Genomic DNA, 24732 nt, shown 5'->3' on the forward strand with positions numbered 1-24732 from the left:
GGCCTATAATCTTTATTGTCCCTTTCCTCCATAAGACCCAAGTCCTTCATTGATACAGTGTATCAGTAGATCACTAAAAATGCTTATCATTCCACTAGTTCAGACGCAAGCTGGTGGAGAGGTTGGCTTAAAAAAAAAAAAAAAAGTTGCCAAAGGCTGGTGAGATGGCTTAGCAGAGGACCCAGGTTCAGTTCTCAGCACCTCACGGTGGCTCCCAACTGTCTGTAACTCTAGTTCAAGGGGGCCCTCTCATGGCCTCTGTAGGCACTGCACAACTCGGTGCCCAGACATACATAGAGGCAGACAGCGCTGGCTAGTGTTATCAACTTGATACAAGCTGGAGTCACTGAGAGGAGGGGACCTCATTTGGGAAAATGCCTCCACTCCGTACAATCTGGCTGTAGGCAAGCCTGCGGGGCATTTTCTTGATTAAAGATTGATGTGGGCATGCCCAGCCCATTGTGGACAGGGCCCCACTGTGGGCAGATGGTCCTGGTGGAAGAAAAATTGAACGAGCCAGGAAGAGCAAGGCAGTAAGCAGCAGCCTCCCACCCACCCACCCACTCCGCCCCACCCCATGGCTTCCGCCTTCAGTTCCTGCCCCAGGCTCCTGCTCCTGCAGACTCCCTTCAGGGATGGAGTGTGACCCGAGAGTAGTAAACCTACGAGAGTAGTAAACCTACGTCTGCCCTTTCCTCAAGTTGCTTTCGATCATGGTGTTTTATTACAGTGATAGAAACCCCAAGACCGACAAAACACTCATATACAAACTAAAAATACATCTTAAAGGAAAGGTGCTTCTACAAGTTGGGCGAGTACATAATCTAGATTTCTGGGCTACCTTGAAATCAGCTCTGGCATCACTGGATCTGCATTCTTGCAGGAGCCTGGAGGCAGGAGCTGACAGAGGCCATGGAGTGGTGCTGCTTATGGCTTGCTTCCCCTGGCTTGCTCAGCCTTTCTTATAGAACCCAGGACCACCAACCAGGGATGGCACCACCCACAGTGGGCTGGGCCTTCTCCCATCAATCAATAATTAAGAAAATACCTTACAGGCCTGCCTACAACCTGATCTTATGGAAGCATTTTCTTAATTGAGGTTCCCTCCTCTCAGATGACTTTAACTTGTGTCAAGTTAACATAAAACTACCCAGTACACAATCCAAGCTACTACATACTCGCCGCCGCTCCCCAACACACACACACACACACACTGGGAGTTCATCCCTTGCTGTTCCTAAGGACTAGCCCAAACCATGGGGAACAGCTTACTACATTTAACAAATGGGCAAAAAACAAGCCAATCTCCACTCTCAATTGAACTGGCAAAAATATATCCTTATAACCAAATACTAAGGCAGTGAACAAGAATGGCATGGAATGATCACCAGAAAGGGGGAGAAGTAGCACCCTGTACTCTTTCAGGCGTTGTAAACTAGTTTTCTTATCCAAGCTCATGGGTAAGTCCATCAAAATACTGTTGTATTTCATTCAAAAAGCGTACTGTCATGGCAAGTTCACTTCCTGTACCTGTACCTCCATCACTCACACTGTTTCAAGAGGAAGGATCCTCTCACCTGGAAGTACCTGGGGCCATTTTCCTAGTTTGCAGAAATCATGCACACCCGCCACGCAGATTTGATGGTGTGGAGTCCTCAGCTCTTGGAGCTTTCTGGGAGAGCGGAAGGTGAGGAATTCCACAGGCCAGAATCGAGTCAGCTTTACCTATACAGCAGACGACTTTGAAAATCTACCCTAAGGTATGTCTCTTAATTCTTGATAGTACAAAACTGTTTTTCTGAAAAATGTAACAGAACAGCGGAATACTGCAACACTTTATTGAGAGTATTGGCTTTGAATTAGTAGCTGAAGTAACAATCGCCATGAAGCCAGGTCAGGTGTACTGCATAATACTCATCTTGATTTACTGACATTACTTAGCAATTTATTGGACAAAGGTCAAACTTTTTTTATTAAGCACATTCCACAGTACAAAGCCGTCATGATAATATCTGTACAATTTAACAGTTTCAATAGCTGTTCAGACACATATTTATTTCAAACAGATAATTGGCAAACATAATTAATTACCGTTAGAATTAGACTACCCCAGTGCTTTAACATTAATATAGCAGTAATTTACAGTTGCTTGATTACGGTTAGCAAAATAAAGTCCAGAGTACACTAGGAATTACTGCTGTAATCCCAGACACTGGAACTCCTTGGGTACCCAAGTCCCCTGCTGTAATTTAGTAGGCACAATTCAAAGGTCGTGTGCATATGTGAAGGCCCTGACCCCAAGGATGGACAGGAACTTCTATATTTAACATGCAAAAACAACAGAAAAGTCCGATTGTTCAGAATTCACTCCCCCTCCCTGCCTCCCCTGGGCGTTCCTGTCAAAGGGTGATGAGCTGTGAGGTGGTGTGTTCACACCCCCTTATAGACAGGGGCCTACTTTCTATACATTTGAGCCCCCACCTCTCAGAAACAAATGTAGAAGCATGTGAGAACAATGTATCCAAAAGGAGAGAGAGAGAGAGAGAGAGAGAGAGAGAGAGAGAGAGAGAGAGAGAGAGAGGGGGGGGGGGGACACAAAAGAAAGAAAAGAAACCAACATGGAAAAAACAACGCCAACCCAGTAAACCAATCACCGACACACACTGATCCCCACAGCATTCACAATGCCAGGACGAGCAGAGCCCAGAGGCCTTCTCTCTCCAGAGTGTGCTTCCATGGGAAGAGGCTCCATTCCCAGGGAGGGGCTGGTTGGTCCTTTAAAGGGTACTTACTGACATTCCTTGATCTTTGGAAACAATGGTGAGGGGCAAATCAAAACCTAATCTTGAAAGAGGGAAATGTTGACCAATGTCCTGTGTGCCTCTCACACCTGGGAGCTTTGAGAACTGAAGTGATGAGTCACACCAGAGCTGACGGGGCCTGAGGCTGTGCTCCACACAGGAGGGCCTAGCCCTTCATGGAGCTCAGAACAGCTGACCTGCTCCGCAGGTTCTAACTTAGCAGCCTCCAACACCCTACCAGAGTGCAGGGAGCCCAGAGCCAGGAGCCCCGTCAACAGGGCTGCCTTCTTCCTGTCTCAGGGTTACTGCCACACAGCAGGACATTGGACAGAGAAGCCAATGATCCCCGTGATGAGGTGATCACTAGCTCTCAGGAGGGGTACTCATGAGGAGCAGAACAGTGACATGGAGACTGCGAAGATGCCTGTCCACTGCAGAAGCCACAAACAAACAAACAAACAAACATCCTGATAAACTTCTGAAGTTCCATCTGAACACAGCACACACACAGGACAGTGACAAATAAAACGCAAAGGAATACTGCAGGAAGGTTCTAGGAATCACAGCAACCCTGGAGTCAGGCTCTCGGGCCCACCTGCGGCTGAGCGACACACTCCACAGTAGTGTCTCCAATGCAGGGGCCCGTCCGGCAACCTTGAGCTTGAAGTGTTATGTACATTATATCTACATGCGGGTACAGTATTTTAAATTAGGAGGCAAGCACGTGGATAAAGGTGTTACTCTACCAAATATTAGGAAATGAGGAGGGAACAGAAAACAGTTAATAAAAGAAAATAGCTATATCACCTGTGGAGAGGTAATATAACTCACTTATTCTTTAAATTAAAAGAAACTGGTACAGAAAGGAAGTGTAATCCAAAAATACTAAAATAATCCAGAGCTGTCCGTTGTCCGACACATTCCTATGCACGTCAGAATGACAGTGACCTGAAGGTCTAAGGAGAAGCTGCTGCTGCTGCTGCTGCTGCTGCTGCTGCTGCTGGAGAGGAGAGCCCTGAACCCCCAACACTTCACCAAGAATGCAATGCTGTTTTTAGTACCAAACCAAGGTTCAAAGCGATGTAAATTAGAGACAAGTCTTCTCCCACGGTCGCTTTGCTTCTGAAGAACAGGCCATGTGTCCTTCCCGTGAGCATGTGCATCGGAAGGAAGCGTTGGGTTCTTCACTGAAGGGAGGGGCGTGAGCTGCTGCTCTACTTGCAGTCGGTAAGCTAAGCTGTCCTTCTCCAAGTAGAGCCAGGGGTGGCGCTGGGAAATGGTGGGGCTTGAAGAAGAGTGGGGCTGCTTTGTGTCTACCCAGCATCTAGAACCAATTCCAGCCCCAGAACTCAGCTGTGAATGAACTCCCTTAGGCATGTGGTAGCCATGTAGCCAGTAGTTCGAGACCAGGAAACCCTGGAGAAGAAAGAAGAACAGACATTAATTGGACAGGACATGGGAGAGGCACAGAGGGCAGGCTCAAGAATGGAAGGGAGAGACCAGGAGGAAGGCCATGCTCTGAAGACTTCACTCAACGAATACAAGACTCTGCCAGGTGCATGATGGTCTTTTCAATGGTCTTAGAATCTTCCAAGAGAAAGTAGTGAGGGAGAATTTGACAGTGTAGGCAGACCCAGTGTTAGCACATGGGAGAGCAGGAACGGTAAACATCCGAGTGGCTCTCAGGTCCCTGTTGGTGGCCTTCCCTGACACACAGCAGGTGTCACCAGCCCACCATGCCTTGCAGTCACTTGGGGTCCCAGAGCTGTTCCCTCAACCAGCACTACTGGTGCAAGGGAGTTGTCCAAGGCAGCACAGATCTGCCACTCTTGATGCAGATCTTTGATTCTTAAAGGCTGCACGGGAATTGGCTGACATGCCACAGGCTGTGTGAGCTCTGTCCCAACTACTCACTCCTGTCACTGAAGCACAGAAGCAGCCCAGTAAAAGTAAACAAACGAGTACAGCTACACTCCCATTAAACTGATTTAGGGAGGGTGGAATTTTAATATCATCTAATTTCTACATGGCGTCCAATTTTCTTTTTGATATTTTTCAAGGGTTTAAAACTATTTTGGGTCTGCAGGGCAGAAAAAACAAAGCATACAACGGGTCCAATGCGGTGCTTGGCTACAGTGTGTCAGCCCCGAGCAGGACAAACTTCTTGAGAGGCGTTCATGGGACTCAACCTTGACTCAACAATACCTGAAATGATGGGACTCTGGGTGACGTGGTATTAGGGGTTCTCATTCTTTCCATCCCCACAACTTCTCAATTTTACACATAGGCATTTTGTACTTTTTAATAAAAAAGAAAATACTAGTAACCACAGAACCAAAGGACCAGGAAAAAAGGTTGATCCCTGCACTCCAAAAACAAACCTGAAGAACTACCCTGGTGTGTAATGGCCATGACCATTGAGGAAATCACTTAGAAAGCCAGTTTTTAAGACAGCAACCTCATCCATCACCTGTTAACAATGATGTCAAAGCCCACAGTGTGCAGGGTTCTGTGGTGAGACCATCAGGACCTCACCTGTTAGAACAAGAAGAGGCTTGTTCACATCACCAAGGAATTCAAAGGTAAAGCCCAGAAGCAAGGCCTTGAAGAGCCCACGTAGGGCTGGGGTTTGAGTATACTCACCAGACTGGGCCAAAGTGCAGACCGCTATCTGGAGATATAGGTGTAGGTTCTGGAGGGAGAGCGTGTCTCATTCTGGGCACTGGGAGGCACGTTTAAGAAATCCCAAATCAAAATAGTGTCATCGTGGGAACTGCTGATGATCTGAAACTCATCAAACTGTAGCCGAAACACACGTCCAGAGTGTTCCTGCAAAAGAGCAGCTTGATGAACAGTACCATCTTCAGAGTCCCCACCTCCAGAGCCAGGACTTAACTCAGGCTGCAGAGTCAGCATTTATCCGCGCTTCCTGCAGGACTTCCCAGCCACTGAGCGGTGCCCTTTCTGAGAACAAATGCTCTGTTTTGCTGTCTAGGGTTTTCTTTTCTTTCCTTTTTTTAAGTTATGAATATTATGTCCTACATTGTGGACTAGGCATATGTCACAGAAGGAAAGCTATGTGATCATCTCAATTAGGCCATCAGAGCTAACACCCACTTGGAACCCACCGTAAAACCAGAATCAGAAGTGCGAAGTTGCTATAATGTTTGTTTGTTTGTTTGTTTCTTTCTTTCTTTCTTTCTTTCTTTCTTTCTTTCTTTCTTTTGTTTTTGTTTTTTTTAAAGATAGGGTTTCTCTAGGTAACAGCCCTGGCCAGCCTGGAACTGCCTTTGTAGACCAGGCTGGCCTCGAACTCACAGAGATCTGCCTGCCTCTGCCTTTGCTTCCTGAGTGCTGGGATTAAAAGTGTGCACTACCACATCCTGCTCCTACAAAAAAAATTTTTTAAACATAACCAAGAACATCTACGTTAAACCATAGCAGACAAGCCGGGCTGTGGTGGTACATGCCCTTGATCCCAGCATTAGTGAGGCAGAGCCAGGAGGATCTCTGTGAGTTCAAGACCAGCCTGGTCCACAGAGCGAGATCCAGGACAGGCACCAAAACTACATGGGAAACCCTGTCTCGAAAAACCAAACAACAACAACAACAACAACAAAAAAACCTACTGAAATTTTTCAAGAAAAGCCCATCACTGTTTTCAGATGTCTTCTTTAAAAAAAACCCAACAGAATCAATATTAGATTTCAACAGCTTTGGTAGTATTACAAAAGATTGACATATCCAAATAAAGTATTTATTTGGTCTTAAAGCAACCAAGATACTCTGCCATTTACACTGACATGCGAATGATCAATCACCTGGAGGTCATTACATAAGTGGAATTAAGCCAGGCACAGAAAGACAATGATCCCACAGACTGGATCCCATAGCCATGAGACAAAAAGGAGGACACCAGAGTGGGAGAAGGGGGAAGGGCTGGATGCAAAGAGAAAGGTGGGTCGAATCCAATGTTCATCAAAGGGTCCAAAGCTTCAGTTAGACTGCAAGAACCCTGTCAATCATCCACTGGACTACAGAGTGACCACAATAAAAAGCAAAGTGTTGTATACTTCAGAATTTATGAAGAGTAGTTTTGCTTTTTTTTGTTTTGTTTTTGTTTTTTTGCAGGTAGGAGACAGGGTCTTATGTATCCCAGGCTGGCCTCAAACTCACTATGTAGGCAAGGATGACCTCAGACTCCTGATCCTCCTGCGTCTACCTCCCAAGTGCTGGGATTACAGGTCTGAACTACTACACTTGGTTTAAAAACAGATTTTTAATATATTTCTGTCAGAAAGAAATTAAAATTTTTGTTCTCATTAATTAGTTGATAATTTTTCTCTAATGTATACTATAAACAAAAATCACATCATACTCTTTAACAATACACAATTATTTATTAATTCAAAATAAATTTTAAAAATTAAAATGTTCCTATGTGCCAAAGCAATAATCCACACAATAGAGACCTTAACAGTACACAAGTGTGCGGTTATAAAACATAGCACAGCCGCACACTAGAGACTCCCCCACGGCTACATGAGGCATGCAGCACAAGCTGTGAGGATGCCTGCCCACCTACAGAGGACCCTGCAGTAGTGTAAAGGTGCTACGTTCTGGCTGGCCAAAATTACCCATGAATCTCTAAAAGCATGGTACAAGACACAAGCTTTACTGGGTACCCCATCACCCCAACAAATCACGTACCACCAAGGTGCGCAGACACAATGTGCTTGCTGGGGCCCGAGGGTCAAGAGCAGCTTGCAAGTCCCAGACTTTAATCTTCCTGCAAAGGAAAAATGAGACTGGGATTAAGGCAGAAGTTACCACTGTCTACACCGTGGGAAAGTCCATGACAAGGCAGAGCGCACCTCCAAGTCTCGGCCAAACCCAGCGGGCAACATGCTGGTGTTTCTGTTTCTGAACTTAGATTCTGAATATCTTATTTTGGAAAAAGAACCTAAGCCTTCCCAGAGTTCCTGAAACTTTGAAGGGATGTTACTGTTAAGGAGAAAAACAGGCAGAGGACTTTGGGTTACCAAATTCACTTCCTAACTAGGTATCTATGTCACCAAATTCATTACTTGGGGGACTGAGTGCAAGATTCCAGGATGCCTTTCTCCAAATGAAGAAATGATTATAGCACTAATACCCAGTGACCAAGCATATAATAATGCAGGACTGGGGCTTATAGCTTCCATTTGTCATTGAGAACAAAAGGAGAAAAGAGGAATTTATTACTGAGTTCAAGGGAGGGGGTAGTGGTGTTCCTGTTTATTTAGAATTAAGCAAAGACCAGAATTCCCTGTCGTGTGATCTGTGTGTGCACACATGTATATTCACATGCACACAGGTCTGCAGTGAGTTCTCTCCTTACCAGGGGCTCCAGGATTGAACTCGGGCCGCCAGGCTTGTGCAGCAAGCACCTTCACCTACTGAGCCATCTTGCAGGCCCTACTCTTTATGTTTCTGGTAATAGTTAGCATATAAGCTAGAACTCCAGAGCCTGGCTACGGTGTGGTTGAGGCAAGCTTTACTTCATCTTTCTGGGCCTGGGCATCCACACCTGACCCACTGGTATGACAGATTTTCTCACACAGAATCCAGCATGCACAGAGCTCTTTAAGAGACAGCAGTTGTGTTCCTGACAAGGCTATACCCATGCATGTGCAGACTAAACACATACCCATCATAGGCGCCACTGACAATCCTCTTGTTATCAAAACGGATGCATCGGACCAATTCTTCGTGCCCCTCCAGGACTCTTAGACAGGCACCACACTCAATATCCCATAGCCTTAAACAAGAAGCAGTTGTCTATGAAACAGATTCTCACACGTGACTTACGCCCTCCTCAAGTTCTGTACACCTGTTCCATACAGGTAAGACTTTTCATTCTCTTCAATTCCATATTCCCACCTCACTCCTGGTTCATACCACATACATACATATTATCTCGAATTCTAACATTTGTGCTTTTAGCACTAATTTAGGTGGAAGCTTCACTTTCTGTTACATTTTGTTTTATGTAATTTGAAATATTTAAAAGGCATTTTCTTTTTTAATCAACTCAGCAAAGACACTTCAATTATGCTTAGTCCCTGGGAATTCTCTTGGTATCTCAGTGGATAAATCCACAGAGCCCAGTGGCTTCGGAAGAGCTTCCCTGAGGAGGTATGGACGTGAGGCAGGAAAGGAAAAAAGCATGTAGAGCAAAATCACACACAGCCAGGGACTCCAGTCCCAGTGGTCTCCCAATCCTGATGAAACTCAGTGGTGCCTTGTGTGTACTAGATACCAGGGTTGCTTGGTTTCGAAAGGCTGGGTCTTGGACTCACTGGGTGTGCAGTGTCTTAGAAAACCAAACCACCAGCCATATTAAGCCTTCTCCTTTGCATGATCCACAGGGTATAAACTCATATGTGTTCTAATTCTGGAGTAAGAGACTCTTTTGGTTTTGTTTTCTACTGATCGGTTTTTGTAAAAAATACACCAATTCCAATTCCTACGTACCGGATGGTGTTATCTGACGATCCACTGACAACCAGCCGGTCCCGGTACTGCAGACAGGCGATGCCCCGCTTATGCCCATTCAGAGTGCGGACAAACTCACAAGTGCTCGTGCTCCACACCTGTGGAAAGACAGCAGCGCTGTTAGGAAGACACCGAATCCTGCCACAACATACCTTCCAAGAGAGCTGGGCACGGAGATGTGCCCTACCATCGTAGCATTCAGGAGGCTGAGGTAGGAGGATGGCAAGCTTAAAGACAGTGTGGCTACATAGTGGGAGGCAGGGGCACATTCCAAGAAAGATCCCAAATTGACTGACCACAAATTTTCTTCTTGGTTAACAACGGGCTAGGGTAGAAACTGGACAGCATGAGCTTTGCTGGCCGTGGGCAATAAAACTGGAGTGAAATACAGGGGAGTTTAGAAGTCTAAACTTTGAGATCTTCACAAAGACAACATCTCCTGGAAGGCTAAGGTATTTCCTCCTGTGGAGGAAGAAGTCGGTGTCATTTTGTTTGCACACTAGCTCACAGTCACACTTACTGTACTGACACACAAACTCTCCACCTTCCACAGCCCCCTCTTCTCACCAGTCTGGCACCTGACTCCTAATATTCCACACATGATATAAACACTTCCCTCTTGTGAATCTGTCTGTAAGATGCAGGTGCTCACAGGCACACTTACTATGTGATGAGCCAAATAAGGAGACACAGTGGCTGGAGTTCCTGGGCTGGTGAGCCAGCTGCATCTGCAGCTCAATGGGAGAGCAGCTATTTCTGTGTCCACCCCTCCACATGGAATTAGACCCCCAACCCCACGCCCTACATAAAAATTTCATTCAAAACAGATCAAAGATCTAAATGGAAGAGCCTAGTCGGGCAATCGTTTCTTAGGTATCACAACAAAAGCACACACAACACACACACAAAATAAAATGAATGTCATCAAAATTAAAAGTTATTTGTGATTCCAAGGGTGATATTAACAAAATGAAAGAATGAGAGAAAAATCATTTATCTGCTTAAGGGGCTCATCTCTATAATACATAAAAAAATCTTTAAAAAAAATTACAACTCAACCATAAAAATAAAACTAAGTTTTTAAATGGGCTTAAGACTTAAACACATTTATCTAGACCAAGTACATAGTGACCAATAAGCAAGAAACCACTAGCCACTGAAGAGTGAAAGCCAACTCCAGACACTCCTGCAGCGCACCATGACTACAGATCAAAACAAGACCTGAACAAGTGTGGGCAAGAGTGCGGAGCAACCTCACCACAGAGGTGTTTTCTAATTAGGCCCAAGTGCTCCTAACTGTCGTGGTTACGTTAATGCACACAAAATCTAATTGTCCCACTTCCAGAAACCTAAGTTTTGATGAGACGTGGCCCATGATTTGTGGGGCAAGTTACCAAAGCACAGAGCACTGCCCAGCACAAAGCCTTCCGCTGGCAGGACCATAACATGGGACGGCCACACTGGAAAACCATTTGGCAATTCCCTGGGATGTTAATCAATTAAGAGAACTAACTGAATGTGCAAAGATGAATGGGCAAGTGTTTACAGCAACATCATTCATAATTGTCAGCCAAGGGAAACAAACAACAGTGCATCAGCACAGGAGGGGGAAACAGTGTCATCTGTTCAGAGTAAAGACGTGCTTGGCCACCAGAAGCAACAAAGCCCTGGTCTGTGTTAAACCCTGCATTACACGAAAAAGCTAGATACAAAAGGCCACAGGATATACGATTCCATTTACATGAAATGTCTAGAACAGGCAAATTCAGAGACGGAGGGTAGACGCTGAATACTAGGAACAGGTGGCTGATTCTCCTGCACAGTTAATGTTGTAGGTGAAAGTGTTTACAAACCAGGCTGGGGGGTGTTATACAAAGCTGTAAATGCACTAGTAATACATTTGGAAAAGCCAAATCTTCAGGCATGGAAATTATAAAGCTGTTAATAATATGTAAGAAAGCTAGAAGGATCTCACGAGGCCCAACCCCTTACTGATGAACTATTGGCTAGGGATAGATTCTGAGAGAGGGGGGTCACTGTCTGCAGTTGTGCACCCACCTCTGAACCCATTAGGTTCCAAGACGTAACTCCAAACCCATGGTACCCAGTCAACACTGGTCAAACTCAATGGATCACAGAACAAAATGAACAGAGATGAATGTGGGAAAGAGACTGTGGGGAAATGGAGAATGGGGAAGTGGGAGGCTGGGTGAAAATGGTCGGTGTGGACAATGTATGAAACTGTCAAAGAATCAATTTAATTATGAGTAAATGTATGTGTACACACACACACACACACACACACACACACACACACACACTGAAAGCTAAACTTTAAAAATAAGTTAACACAGATAACGGAATCATATACCCTGTGGGTCACCTTAGTCTACAATTGCTGGTCCCATTTTGCCTTTCATCTGATCCAACCTGGCTTCTTGAAGGCAGGAACATGTCTTGTTCATCAGTCTTTCCCCAGCATTTAACCAGGGCCTATACAATAGCAAGCTCTCAGAAGAGAATAAACCAAGTCTGAGCTCCACATGACCAGTTTGAGCCATGTCATGGTAGTGGTGGTGTAACTGAGTTGACAAATGTAAAGCTCAGTCTCTGTCCCTTAGGAAGGTGACTTAACCGGGCAGTGGTGGTGCACGCCTTTACTCCCAGCACTTGGGAGGCAGAGGCAGGCAGATCTCCGATCTCTAGGCCAGCCTGGTCTACAGAGTGAGTTCTGGGACTGCCAAAGGCTTACACAGAGAAACCAACAATGTCATCTCTTGAAATTGGCAACTGTTCTCTATTGGGACCAATGACTTTTTTTTCTTGTCTTGCCTGTAGCTGCACAAGCATGTGAAATGGGAGGGTCTTATGGGAATGCATTAAGAAGAGACCTTGCCACCCAGTGCCAGCCACCGCTGCCTATTCTATTCTCTGCCGTTTAGGGATGGGAAGAGCCAGGGTGAAGACTGCAGACACACTCACTTTAATGGTCCTGTCTCCAGAGGCAGACACAATGTACTTATCATCGAAGTCTACCACATTGACAGCAGCACGGTGGCCAACCAGGACACGGCGTAAAGTGATATCAGTGGCAGAAGCCATGTCCCACACAGCAATGGACCGGTCCTTGGAACAAGTCACCATCAGTCCGTTGCTGAAGCGTAAGTGCAGTACAGCTTCATTGTGATGGATGAGAGTGTTGAGAACTTCACCCGTGTTCACATCCCAGACTCTGGAAGAGAACAGAGAGTTGTGACAGGGAGAGCCAGGGAGGTCTGGGTTCAGTGTCACTTAGTGTACCAAGTGCATGCTACCAGCAGAACCCCCGTACCCCAAGTATATTCTGCCAGACTGCTGCCAGCAGAACCCTGTACCCAGGTGCACGGTATAGGGTATGCCTACACATGGTATGCAACAGAACCTGGGCAGCAGCTTCCTCAAAGCTGGCAACTGCTAAGTTGCCTTTAAGAAGGAAGCTAACCCTGGCTGGGTCAGGTTTATCTCACACTCAAAGTATTGACTCAGGGATGTCTTCAGGTCTGTACAGGTGACAAAGACATCCCTCAAGTCAGGAGGCTTTCAGTGAGTCTGATACAACAAGAGGAGTTTGACGGATGAGGAGCCCAGGGTGATCCCAAGCTTAAGGTTTTCATTGGCCTCTGGCATGTTGAAGAATCTACTGCTTATAATTTGCAAACTAAGCTGGGGTGTTTCATCAAATCACTTTTTATCTGACACTTGGACATGCAAAAAAAAAAAAAAAAAAAAAAAGCCCCAACATCCTAAAGGATGCACTGACAGAGCAGAAGACGGCGTGAAGAAGACGGCGTGAAGGCTGAGCAGTGACAAGGCAGCAGCCTGGAGGTGACACCAGGGCACAGCCAGTAGCTGTGCTGTGGGGTGGGGCTGAGTAAAGAGTCGGACAGTGGGATACGGGACAAGAAACCCAAAGGGAACATCACAGAACCCGGGGATGGACCGAGAACTACCCAGCTCCTCCAGAGTGCCTATGACTAAGCAATCCTCACAAGCATCTGAGTCGGCTGAGGTGAGCCCCCTCCTTTCACTCCTCATTCCCTCAGTCCCCTCAGTCCCCCCCAGCCTTCGCTGTATGATGCTCTTTGGCTCTGCTGGACTCTGTCACCTCACTGCATGTCGGGTCCAGGGAGGTGTGCTTTCCCTTCTGCAATGTCTCTTCCACACTGCCCCGGGATGGTAATGGAGAACTCAGCTTCCACCATTGCAAAGGCTATAAAGACAGTCATGTGTGGGCTGGAGAGATGGCTCAGCGGTTAAGAGCACTGACTGCTCTTCCAGAGGTCATGAGTTCAATTCCCAGCAACCACATGGTGGTTCACAACCATCTGTAATCAGATCTGGCGCCCTCTTCTGTATACAAAATAAATAAATAAATCTTTAAAAAAAAAAGACAGTCATGTGTGACCCAAACTCAAGGTTCCAAAATGGACTGGTTCTATGACTCCAAGGAAATGATGTGCCCTCCCAGTTTCCTAATATACCTGCAGAGATGAAGGCAAAATACCTAAGAGAACTCAAGCAGACATCATAATCAAATGTGTCGTCTCTGGCTCTCAGAACTCACTTTCCCGAGGGTCTACAAACTGCCTGATTCGTTCAGTTCCTGCACCCCTCACGCTCAAGAACTGACTTTTTCCTCTCTGCTCTAGATGGCAGGCTCCTAAGAACAGGAGGCAAGCTAATATAAAGCAGTGTGATTTTATAGGAGAATATACTGCCAACTCTACAGAACACAGCAAGAAGAACAAGACACCTTTATAAAAACTCAGCCTTCTGGACTATTTGTTTAACATGTCTCCATCAAAAAGTCTTGAGATACAGCCAAGTAAAAATATGTACAGAGCAGCAGGTGTGAATGTATGTGCACATACGCACACATATGAATGTGCATGCATGCAAAAATTCCTGAAGACAGTATGCATCTCTGTCTCCTCAGGAATGGCCTTTGAGATCAGAGAATGAAGCCAGACCACTCACCTCACTGTCGAATCTGAAGAACCAGTTACAATGACTCGCTCGTCATACTGGAGGCAGAGGACAGAGCCTGTGTGTCCTGTTAGCACTTTCAAACATTCCAGGCTGGTTTTGTCCCAGATCTATCGAGACAAGATGAACCAGAGCAGCAATTTAGTGCCGGCACTTTACACAAAGGTTCTCATGCACCCTGCACTCTGAATCATAGCAGAGCAGGAAGCAAGGTGAGTATCCAACAGGCAGGGAATAACAAGAGGAACCAGAACTAGGACAACACCAACCAGCTTCCAGAGCAGACACACAGCTCTGCTAATGTCAACATTTAGCTACTGTACTCATTTATCAGCAGCTCGATAAGGGGGTTTTAATAAAACCTGGGAAGAGTCAGCTCACTCTCTGGTAAATAATGTGACAGCCTCTACTAGGTCCGTTTCAAAATGCTTATCTGATAGTTTCGAAAATTTTTTTTAAAAATGGGAGTGTTTGTTCCCTGAAAACCCCCCCAAAAAACTATCAAGAGTTCTTAGTGAGAAAAGACAATGTTTTATTACAAAGTTAAGCACTTAAGAATCAAAACAAAAATTGGTTATGTGATGACATGATCCTTGTTTCTGAAAATGAAAAGGAAGTAAACACTAGTAATAGTTATTTTCACACCCTGAGCTGTTTCCTCCCTTCTTTCACTACGTTCACAGCTTCTCCTTTCCAGACTGTCACACTGAACCCTGTACCGTTCAGCCTTTCAACACTGCTTCTTTAACTTAGTAGCATGCGTTTACAGCTCCCCATGCCTTTCTATGGCCTGTATAGCAAATTCCTTTCAATGCTGAAAATACCCCACTCCCTGGATGAACTGCAGTTATCCATCACCACCGTAGACACCTGCTCATTTCCAAGGAGGGCAGGGGAGGGGAGGGGAGGAGGTGGGGGGAACTCTTTCTTATATATATGGATGAAGGCGGATGGAAGACCACTGGATTCCTGGGCACAGGGATATGAAAGGGTGATCTACGGGGGCAGGACAAGGGAGTCTGAGGGGATATCATAAACAGAGAGCATCAAATGTGAATGTGCTCAGAGCCAGGGATGAGACCAGGAAATGCTGTTTCTGGTGCTTTTCAACAACACGAGAGCTACTGATGCTGAGAACAGATACAAACCTATCTATGTAGAGCAGCAGAGACTACCACACACCAGCACTTCAGCCCTGCACAGAATTAGCAGCTCACCTTGATGGAGTTGTCCCGGAGGCCACTGATAATTTTGTCGTCATCGTACTGCAAACAGTAGACACCTTTACTATTTTCAGAGCGGCACTGGATCCTCTGCAAGTTGTGTCGTCCACACCGCCAATTCGATTCTATGGTCTGGAGAAGGAGGCAAGAGGTAGCTTCGGTGAGTCAACTGCTCTGCTAGGTTTCACATTCTGGTGTTGCTTCGAGAAGCAGAACACCACGGACACCCTAATTTTGCTCTTTTCCTAGTGAGACGCTAGCCAACAATGCTGCTTCTGAAACCTTCCCTGCCTACCTGACAGCTGCCATAGGATGTCCAGGGAGATCTGGGTTAGATCTGAAATGGACTAGACAGAATTCAGTATGTTTAAAGAACATTATTGGTCCCTAAGAGACAAAGAAATAATAACTCACACTGAGTTACTCCCTAATGCCAATTAAAATACCTGGCAGAAGACCGCCCCATTACTCAGCCCTATCCTCACGACCCACACGTCAAACTCAAGAGTTGTCTGACCGCTGTGCCGGACCTGCTGACGTCGCACAGAGAAAGAACTGACTGCATTGTCACTCTCAAGCTCCAGCCAGACTGTAATCACTTAAATAAGAAGGGAACACTTTTGCCGGGCGGTGGTGGTGCACACCTTTAATCCCAGCACTTGGGAAGCAGAGGCAGGGGGATCTCGGAGTTGGAGGGGAGTTCCAGGATGCCAGGGCTAAACAGAGAAAACCTGTCTCAAAAAACCAAAGGAAAACAACAATAAAAATGGACAATTTCAGCTCTGGGTTCCAATCCTCTCATCGTCATGCACTGTTTAATGAGCATATTCAACAGGATGCATGCTGCATTAGAGGCATCGAGCCAGTTGTGAGAGGAAACACTTGGGAATCTCAGAACTGGGGAAGATGAGGCACAAGACAACAAGTTCAAGGCCTGAGCTGCACAGCAAGACCCTGCCTGTCTCAACACCAACACCACACACACACACACACACACACACACACACACACACACACACACACTCTCTCTCTCTCTCTCTCTCCTCACTTTTAATGGTTAAGCTTATTATTTTTTCTTGGCCTTGTAATGCAAAGGCAATACATTCAACAGAAACTGTACTTGGAATTTTAATCCTTTGTCTCCCTGACTAGCCACTTGGATGCTGGATGCCAGCAGCAAGCCACAGTCTGCCACTAGCTCACAAGAGGAGAACAATGGGAACCCACAGTGCAATGTGTCACTGAATTAGCTTAAATATGTTAAACTCATTTCAAGCTACACTACTTTCAACTTACCATGGGCTTATCAGCTGAAACCTCATGGTACACTGAGGAACATCTACACTCTGAACTAAATTTATTTGGCTAAATAATCTTGGCAGTATTTCTCATTGTTTTCCTTTTATAAATAAGGAAAGGGTTTAACCTGCCTAAGGTCACAAAAACAGTAACTGGACTACTTAGACATCAAACCCAGTTCTGATCAGCCTAGGATTCTAATAGGAACATATTCACTGGTCTAAAGGATAGTCCTTAGGCAGAGAATACAGAATACAAATATATCACTAACAATTCAGGGGAGTGTCCATAACAAACAAGTAATATAAACTCTGGCTCAGGACCTGAGGGCCACCAAAGGCACCCTAGCCTGAGACCCTGGCCCAGTTCAATGAAGAAGTAGAGGGTGTCCACCAGAAGGCCTAGGCTCAAGGAGCAGCTAGGAGGGACTCCCCAAGATTAAAAGACCTACGCCTCTCCTCAGTCTAGCCGGTCTGGATTCTCAGGCTTGGAAGCCAGCAGACAACAGGAATAATACCCATCCACACTCAACTTCAAGTCCAGTTTGAAAAACGATTTCTGGGTAGCTAAAGCATAACTGCTTGCTGTACTGAAAAAGATAAAATCTCACCTTTATTCACAATAAAGGCCCAATTACTGGTTCTCCTGATACCCAATAAGCCACATTTCCTCTTAATTTGAAGACTGCATTCTTCTGAACTCTTTAAAACGCTAACATTCACTGAATGTTTCAGGGCAGGCACTACACTTCCTAACACTGTCCTATTTTTATATATCGTCCCTGGGTATCCATCCATAGGGGAGGGATTCTACAATCCAGCACAGATACCAAAATCTATTTTTGTAAAATAGCATAACTATGTAAAACAGCATAATTTCTCTGTGTATGTTTGCTTTTTTTTTTTTTTTTTTTTTTTTTGGAAAGGTACTCCTCACTATGTAGTCAAGGCCTTAAATTCTCAATCTTCTTGCCTTGGCCTCCCAAGTATTGGGAGAGCACCCAATTAGATGGCATAGTATTTTCACATACCTAGGCACGTTCTCCTGTATACTTTAAATCATTTCTAGATGACCATTAATAATAAATATGATATAAACATTGGGAAGTTTTTTGGGGGGTGTTTTTTACTGTTTTTGAGACAGGGTTTCTCTGTAACAGCCCTGCTGTCCTAGAACTCGCTCTGTAGACCAGGCTGGCCTCGAACTCACAGAGATCCGCCTGCCTCTGCCTCCCAAGTGCTGGGATTAAAGGCGTGCGCCACCACCTCCTGGCCACTGCCCACATTTTTATAGAGAAAAAAATGGAGAATTGGAGCTACTAATACATACATTAATACACATGTACTTAAAAGGGCAAGTGTCCATCACAAAGGTCACAGATGTGTGACCCTTGTACTTAGCAAGAAGAACCCTTGTCCTAACAAGAAGGACAGCACACATTCAATAATTGGAGACAACAGCAGTGTGGAAATGCTCTTGTGTCCACCTGCTACCATCAGGACTTCCTAATTCAGGCATTATCTCTAGTGGCTGGCAAAATGTCAAAACCAAAAAAAAACTAACTCACCCTCCCTCGCCCCCACACTGAACAATCACCTTTCAAGACCTCAACCACCTCTCAACTCATCTCTATGAGCAACTTTTTAAAGGAGTCCAAAGTATAAAAGCTTATTTAAACAAACTCAAATGTTTAGAAACATCTAGAGAAATAAGTGTATTTTTGGATGGTGACTAGCCACCTCAGCATGCTAACTATTCCAGGGAAATGTTGATCTAGGAAGCCAGATATACTAGTAAGGAGTCTACTTCTAGCCTAGCCAATGACCTTGGGTGGTAGTCACTCATGTTCAGGTGACGTCCTTATGGAGGCACAAGAATGGACAGAAATGTGTGACTCCACTTGAACCCAAAGCACTGAATACATAGCACGTCCTATGTAGACCAGACACTGTTTTTAAAACTGCATGGTCTCACGGGACTAGACTAGGCCCTCTGCATAAGTGAGACAGTTGTGTAGCTTGATCTGCTTAAGGGGACCCCTGGTGCATGAGTGGGCTTTTTGGAGCTCACTACCTATGGTGGGACACCTCACAGTCTTGAGACAAGGGGGGCGGGGGACGGACTTGGACCTGCCTCTACTGAATGTACCAGACTCTGCTCACTCCCCCATGGGAGGCCTTACCTTCTTGTAGGAGGGAATGGGGGGTGGGGGGGTGGGTGAAGGCTGGGGGGGATCTGTGATTGGTATGTAAAGTGAATAAAAAATTTCTTGATTGAAAAAAACTGCACACCCACCTTTGGGCTATAAAATTGTGTGACTCTAAAGTAGGTTTTACTTTGTAGTTCAGTGAACAATGAAGCACACTTACATCACATGAAGAGTTTAAAGGAAAAAGTGCTTTCCATGCAGACAGAGGATGAGAGGACTTCTTACACACTTTCTCACTACTCTTCAAGGTATTTTCTAGAATGGGACGAGGTGGCCATAATGTTTAACTGTATCTAACACACTGAGGACACAAGAGGGATGAGGGAGAGGTGCCAAGATGACACCACATGGTCACCTAGCGCTGACTCAGTTCTTGAAACACCTGAGTGAAGCCTTGAAGCTGAACTGTCCCATCTACTCCCGACCCTCCCTGGGGAGGACAGGACTTCACACACGCACCACCAGACACCCTATTTTCTGTCTAAGTCAACAGGAAATGGTGGTATGGTCAAGCTTCTCCACGCTCACAAGATTCCTAACTTTCTAGGATACTTGTAAATTTTTAAGCAAAGCTCAGAAGACTCTTGGTGAGTCACTCTGGGAAGACCCCCGTTAGGGCAAGTTTTTCAATCTTTAAGTTCTTGAATCCAAGGTAAGTATAGCTTACTGGAACCCGACAGGAAGTCTCTGACGGCCATGTAGCCACCAAGGGCACTCCTGAGACTGCCCCTCCTTAGTTCTCCAGGCCACCCACACATAAAAGCAGCACTTGCTTGTGATTATGCCTACCCAGAACACTGCCACCATGTCTGATGACCTCAACTTTTTTTTTTTTTTTTAATTCTTCTCAACCAGGTTTTCACAAAAACTAGACCTTCAAGCCTGGCAGCCCTTGGTGGTAGAAATGACCCAAGTCAAGAGAGAGCCTTGGCCAGTGGTACTGACTGAGCACCGGGTTCCACCTCTGTGCAACAGATCAATAGACTCTGTTCCCCCAACAACGAAGGGCCATGTAAGATTAAAACATGTGATGTGCTCATCACAGCCTATGGGGAACACTGCCAAAAGCAGTCGGTTGTAATTAAAAAGAGAGGGTTCTCCCGAAATTGGAGGAATTATATTATAGTGCTGGTCTAGGCTGCTGTTTGTTGCTGGTAGCCTGCATTTTACAGTGGGCCCAGCAAGGTGCTCAGCCCTCAGATGTAACGGAGCTATTATCTGAGTTCAGCAGCAATAAAGCTAGTCACACAGGTGTCCTCTCCAATACCTGCCATGCCATGAGCCGTCATGTGGTACAGCTACTGTAGAAGAAAATTTCACGTGTTAGAGAACTTGTAAAATCCCCTTACCCTGCGCAAAATTTCAAAATACTGGGAAAGTAGCCATGATATACAGAGTATACAGCGGCATTTAAATTGGCAATAGAGTGAAAACAGATGTCTGAGTATGGAGGAATAACATTATTTTTAGAAGCCTAAACATAGCTGGGTGGGTGGGCAAGTTTCAGCATTTTCTAGTCAGGACAATGTTAATATCAAGTTTGCAAACCACAAAAAAAGTTTTCCGCTTTCTCTGAATGAAATGCGGTTTATTAAAAGGTGTGATACAACACACCGTCATTTCCCATGGCCAGCTCCAAGGAGAGTGCTCCAAAGCCACTCACTTACCTGGTAAATATAAAGAGTCACTACTCTGAAATGGCAGAAAAGAAAAACCCAAGTTCAGGGCATTAACATGTTGGATTGTAAGAGCGACAGCCATCTGCCTGCAAAAGCGTTTGGGGTGCGGGGTGGAGGGGGACTGGGGAGTCGGGATCCCAGTTCTGGGGGTTAAGCTCAACCAACCATTCTTGCCAAGTGCCTTGCAGTGCACCCTGAGCCACCCTGAAAACAGACTGGCATGGACTCTGGAGAACGACGGAGGGTGTGTGACTGCCTCTTGGCAGGACAAGCCTCAGGTTGACCATGAGTTCCTTCTCAATTCAGAGGCCCCATAAACCCTCTGTGTGGCAAGAACACCCAGGAGAGGGGAACCTTTGCAGAAAGGGAAGAATGTGAACTATTCTCCACAGGCTCTGATTCTCACTTCCCCGTTTTCTCAACAGCAGGAGCTAGCCACACAAAGCCAGGTTGTCTATTTTTCCTTAAAATATAGTCAATTTCTGGTGACTAGATATGGAAGGCAAAGTTCAGAGAGGAACATTTTTCCTCTGTGCTTATCAAGCTGAGCATGGAAGTATTTCGGCAGTCGGCAAGCTGTTAAAATAGAGAAGAGGGGAAACCCGAGTGCTGTCCCAGAAGTGCCTGATCTGTGGAGTGGAAGGGCAAAGGACAGACTGCGAGGGCGAGGGGGTCGTGACACTTGCCTGACATCTCCTACCTTTGGACAGTGTCCTTAAGTACCTTTCAACACTACCTTTTCTCTAACAGAACTGAAGCAAGGCCAATGATTCTCATCTTAGTTCCTAACCCAACAGTCAAGGAACTGAGTATCCACACACTCAGAGGAAGAGGGAAGTCTGCAGGAATAAAACATGCCCTTCTCCTTCACTTCCTGAAATTTCCACTTTGGAAACAGCAAAAAAACTAACTGTAAGCCTAGGGCTAGACAGACTTCAGCTAAAAGCCCACCTCTTCTATGTAACACGTTCTAAATCTTCTTTCAGTCTGTTTTCCTTTATACAGATAAGGATATGGCTTGGGCATTGTAAAATTATTATAATAATTATTATAAAAAATAAAAATAAATTATTATTTATCGATGTAAATCCCCTAGCACAGTCCATGGTTGACTACAGAAGTGACAACCATGGTGTCACCCTGCAGGTGAAGCTTTCCCAGCAGTCATGTGGACAAGGCCAAGCTCCTCTGTGTGCCTCACATTATGATCTATGGATCACCAGAGAGAAGACCTTCTGTATATGAGTCTGTATGTCTGCCCTGACAGAACATACATGAAGGGCCGGGGAATATGAGGTTGGCTGTGGACTCCCTACTCATCGTGTGTGTCAGAGTATGTGGATGGCTGTGGACTGTAACCCTCACTATAATCCAGGGAAAGAGTTTACCTTGTCAGCCCTTCTTTCTTACATTTTCAATATAGACTTGACCTACTTTTCAGGCTGTCTAGGCTATCTATGAGAAACTATGCTATAAACTGCTAAACAAAGTAAGTGTCTTATTAGTGGTACACTGCTTCTGTCACTATTACTATTAGTGAGTACACCAAAGTATAAGCGTCATCCTTCATACTAAGAAATTTAGCCACAAAAATCTGGAGGACACTCTTGTGGCTGGGCAGTGGGTTTTCCTAAACCACACTTTAAGAACCACTGGGAAGACCACCATGATGCAGAGGTTTTATGTCAAACAGTGTTTCCCCAATGGCTCCATTTCCCATCACATCTGCCTTCTCTGTTAGCTCTAAAGTATGATTTCAGTCTGAGGAAATGGGGATGGTAACTGCTGTCATACTGTCAATTATAACGGTAGTCATGGCAACTAAATAAAATAATCTCCATCACCAAACCTCAATCTGATAAAGGTTCTCCAGAGTCTGTTTGTTAATAACTGGCTTTAAACAGCATCCCCTCACAAGGAATGCTTTCTTGGGACCACTCAAGAAAAGTTGGAGAGTTTATATCAACAGCTCCCCCCTGCCAAAGAGCATTTCCAAGATGTCTGGTACACCTACCTTGAGCAGCCCTTCCCTCCTGAAATGCAAAAACACTAACCTATGATGGCAGTCCGCTGAGCACTGCAGGACATTAGTCCACGTTTGGAACAACAGGTCAATTAATTCCTAAACTTTATCTGGCAGTGGCTTTAAATTATTGAACCCTCCCTAAAAGGTTAGTTTTTAGTTCATTTTAGAGAGCATGCACTTCAGACAAAAGTTTCTCTTTTAAATGATGATATCCTGTCACACACAGATGCACCATTAATGGGATGGATCCACTGGTTCACATCTGCCTGAGAAGGGGCAGAGGATGAACTCTACAAAGGCACATGTTTCTCCATTAACTAATTTTGGCACGATAATTTTTATGTTCATCACCTGGAGGAGAGGATTACTTCACATTTTGGAGACCAGCTGTAACTTTATGGGAGATACGGCATTGCCCGACCAAAGCTAAACTTTTCTACCAAAGAGGAAACGGTGAAGTAACCAAGGACAGGGAGAACATATGTGAAAGAGTTAAGGAGAACTGCCTGTGCATGTCCTTCCTGGTTCAAGGGAAAGGGCTGAGGAATAAAACGGACCTGGAGCACGCCAACAGTATCAAACACCGCTAATGTTTCTCCTCAGCACATGCACAGATCTCCGCTGGTCACTGACACACACTCAACTCCACAGCGGGCCCAAAGCAGAGTCTGCTTGACAAGGCCCACTCACCGCTGCTTAGAACAGTCTGAGGCGTCTTTATGAAAAACTATGCACAACTTAGAGAGGCGACTGCAAGCACACCTTCTACAATGACGGCTCAATAGAAAAGTGTGTTTACCTCAAGCAGTGGGCCTTGGAGTGTGGACAATTTATCAGATTAGAATAGAGTTGATCTTGGATTAAGGTTTTAATTAACTGGCAGCCTTAGAGAAGCATTTCATGTTTTTGAAAAGTTGTATTTCTATAAAAAGGCATGATCGGCTCTGAAGAAGAGCCACAGATTACACATTATAACATTTATTTCCAAGGCTCAAATTTTACAAAAAATATGAGTTCCATGAGTTTAGAACAAAAGGACTTTTAAAACAATATAAAAAGTTGAGAACAAGACCCCAAAGGGTGCAAAACAATTAAGCGAAACAGTTACCTCTATGTCCTGGATAATCTTTGGATATAATGATCTATAAAATGAATTTGGAGGGCCATCTGTAGGTCTGTTTTTAAACAGGTACTGATCCCTGGCAATGAAAACAAACAGATGTTACATTTTTGCACATAAAAGAGCAGATTTTATTTAAGCATGCTTACAAGGACAGCCCCATGTTTCATGTCTTCCCTTGCACTGAATGTTAATAGTTCAAAAGCAGGATTTCTGACAAACTGCAGTTTCCATGGTAGAGACAATTTAGTTCTGGCATGATGCTGGTCTTTTGTTTTCTGAGTACCGTCACACAAATAACTAAGCTTTCATTCTAGGCTGTCCCCCTCCCCCGCTTATAAACTTTATTAGTAAAATCTTGCAAATAAAAAACAGGACACACTGAAATTAACTAGTTGCAAAGTCTATACATACATCTTAATGAGCTTTTAAAAAATTACAATAGGCATTCTGAAGCTGTGGACCTTCACACTGGATTGTACACTTTCACTATCAAATATATTTTTGTGCTCTTATCCACCACAAACACCGAAAACTCCATCCCAAGGTTAGGTCAAGGACACCGTCAGCCTGCTATCCTTTGGCATTGCTCATGCCCATTAGCCACGTTCAGTCTTTCCTCAGTCCCTAGAACTTAGCTCTCCGTGTTCTCTTCCCCGTGTGCTACTGCACCCACATGCACAGTAAGTGCTAACGAAGCTCAAGAGAAGTCCTAGTCCACATTAAACTTCCTCCCAGAAAGAAAATCCAACTCCCCACCCCTCTCACTCTTCTCAGTCCCGTGCCTGTCTGTAGCTCCTTCTCTGCGCTGAC

General features: G+C 45.1%; 1 protein-coding gene across 3 annotated transcripts in view; it reads right to left on the reverse strand.

Annotated features, from left to right (window-relative positions):
• Positions 1–1817: 1817 nt before the first annotated feature.
• Fbxw11 (F-box and WD repeat domain containing 11) overlaps positions 1818–24732 on the reverse strand; it is a 101159-nt gene continuing 78244 nt past the window's right edge. For all 3 annotated transcript variants that reach the window (XM_059270232.1, XM_059270231.1, XM_059270233.1), the window contains 9 exons: positions 23908–23998; positions 15581–15718; positions 14355–14473; positions 12321–12570; positions 9318–9436; positions 8491–8601; positions 7512–7590; positions 5445–5630; positions 1818–4217 (listed from right to left, as the gene is read on the reverse strand). In XM_059270232.1, the coding sequence (XP_059126215.1) occupies positions 5469–5630; positions 7512–7590; positions 8491–8601; positions 9318–9436; positions 12321–12570; positions 14355–14473; positions 15581–15718; positions 23908–23998 (1069 nt within the window). In that variant the 3' untranslated portion in view covers positions 1818–4217; positions 5445–5468. The remainder of the gene's footprint in view (positions 4218–5444; positions 5631–7511; positions 7591–8490; positions 8602–9317; positions 9437–12320; positions 12571–14354; positions 14474–15580; positions 15719–23907; positions 23999–24732) is intronic.

The sequence above is a fragment of the Peromyscus eremicus genome, chromosome 8a (assembly GCF_949786415.1).
Source record: "Peromyscus eremicus chromosome 8a, PerEre_H2_v1, whole genome shotgun sequence".
Classification (NCBI taxonomy): Eukaryota; Metazoa; Chordata; class Mammalia; order Rodentia; family Cricetidae; genus Peromyscus; species Peromyscus eremicus.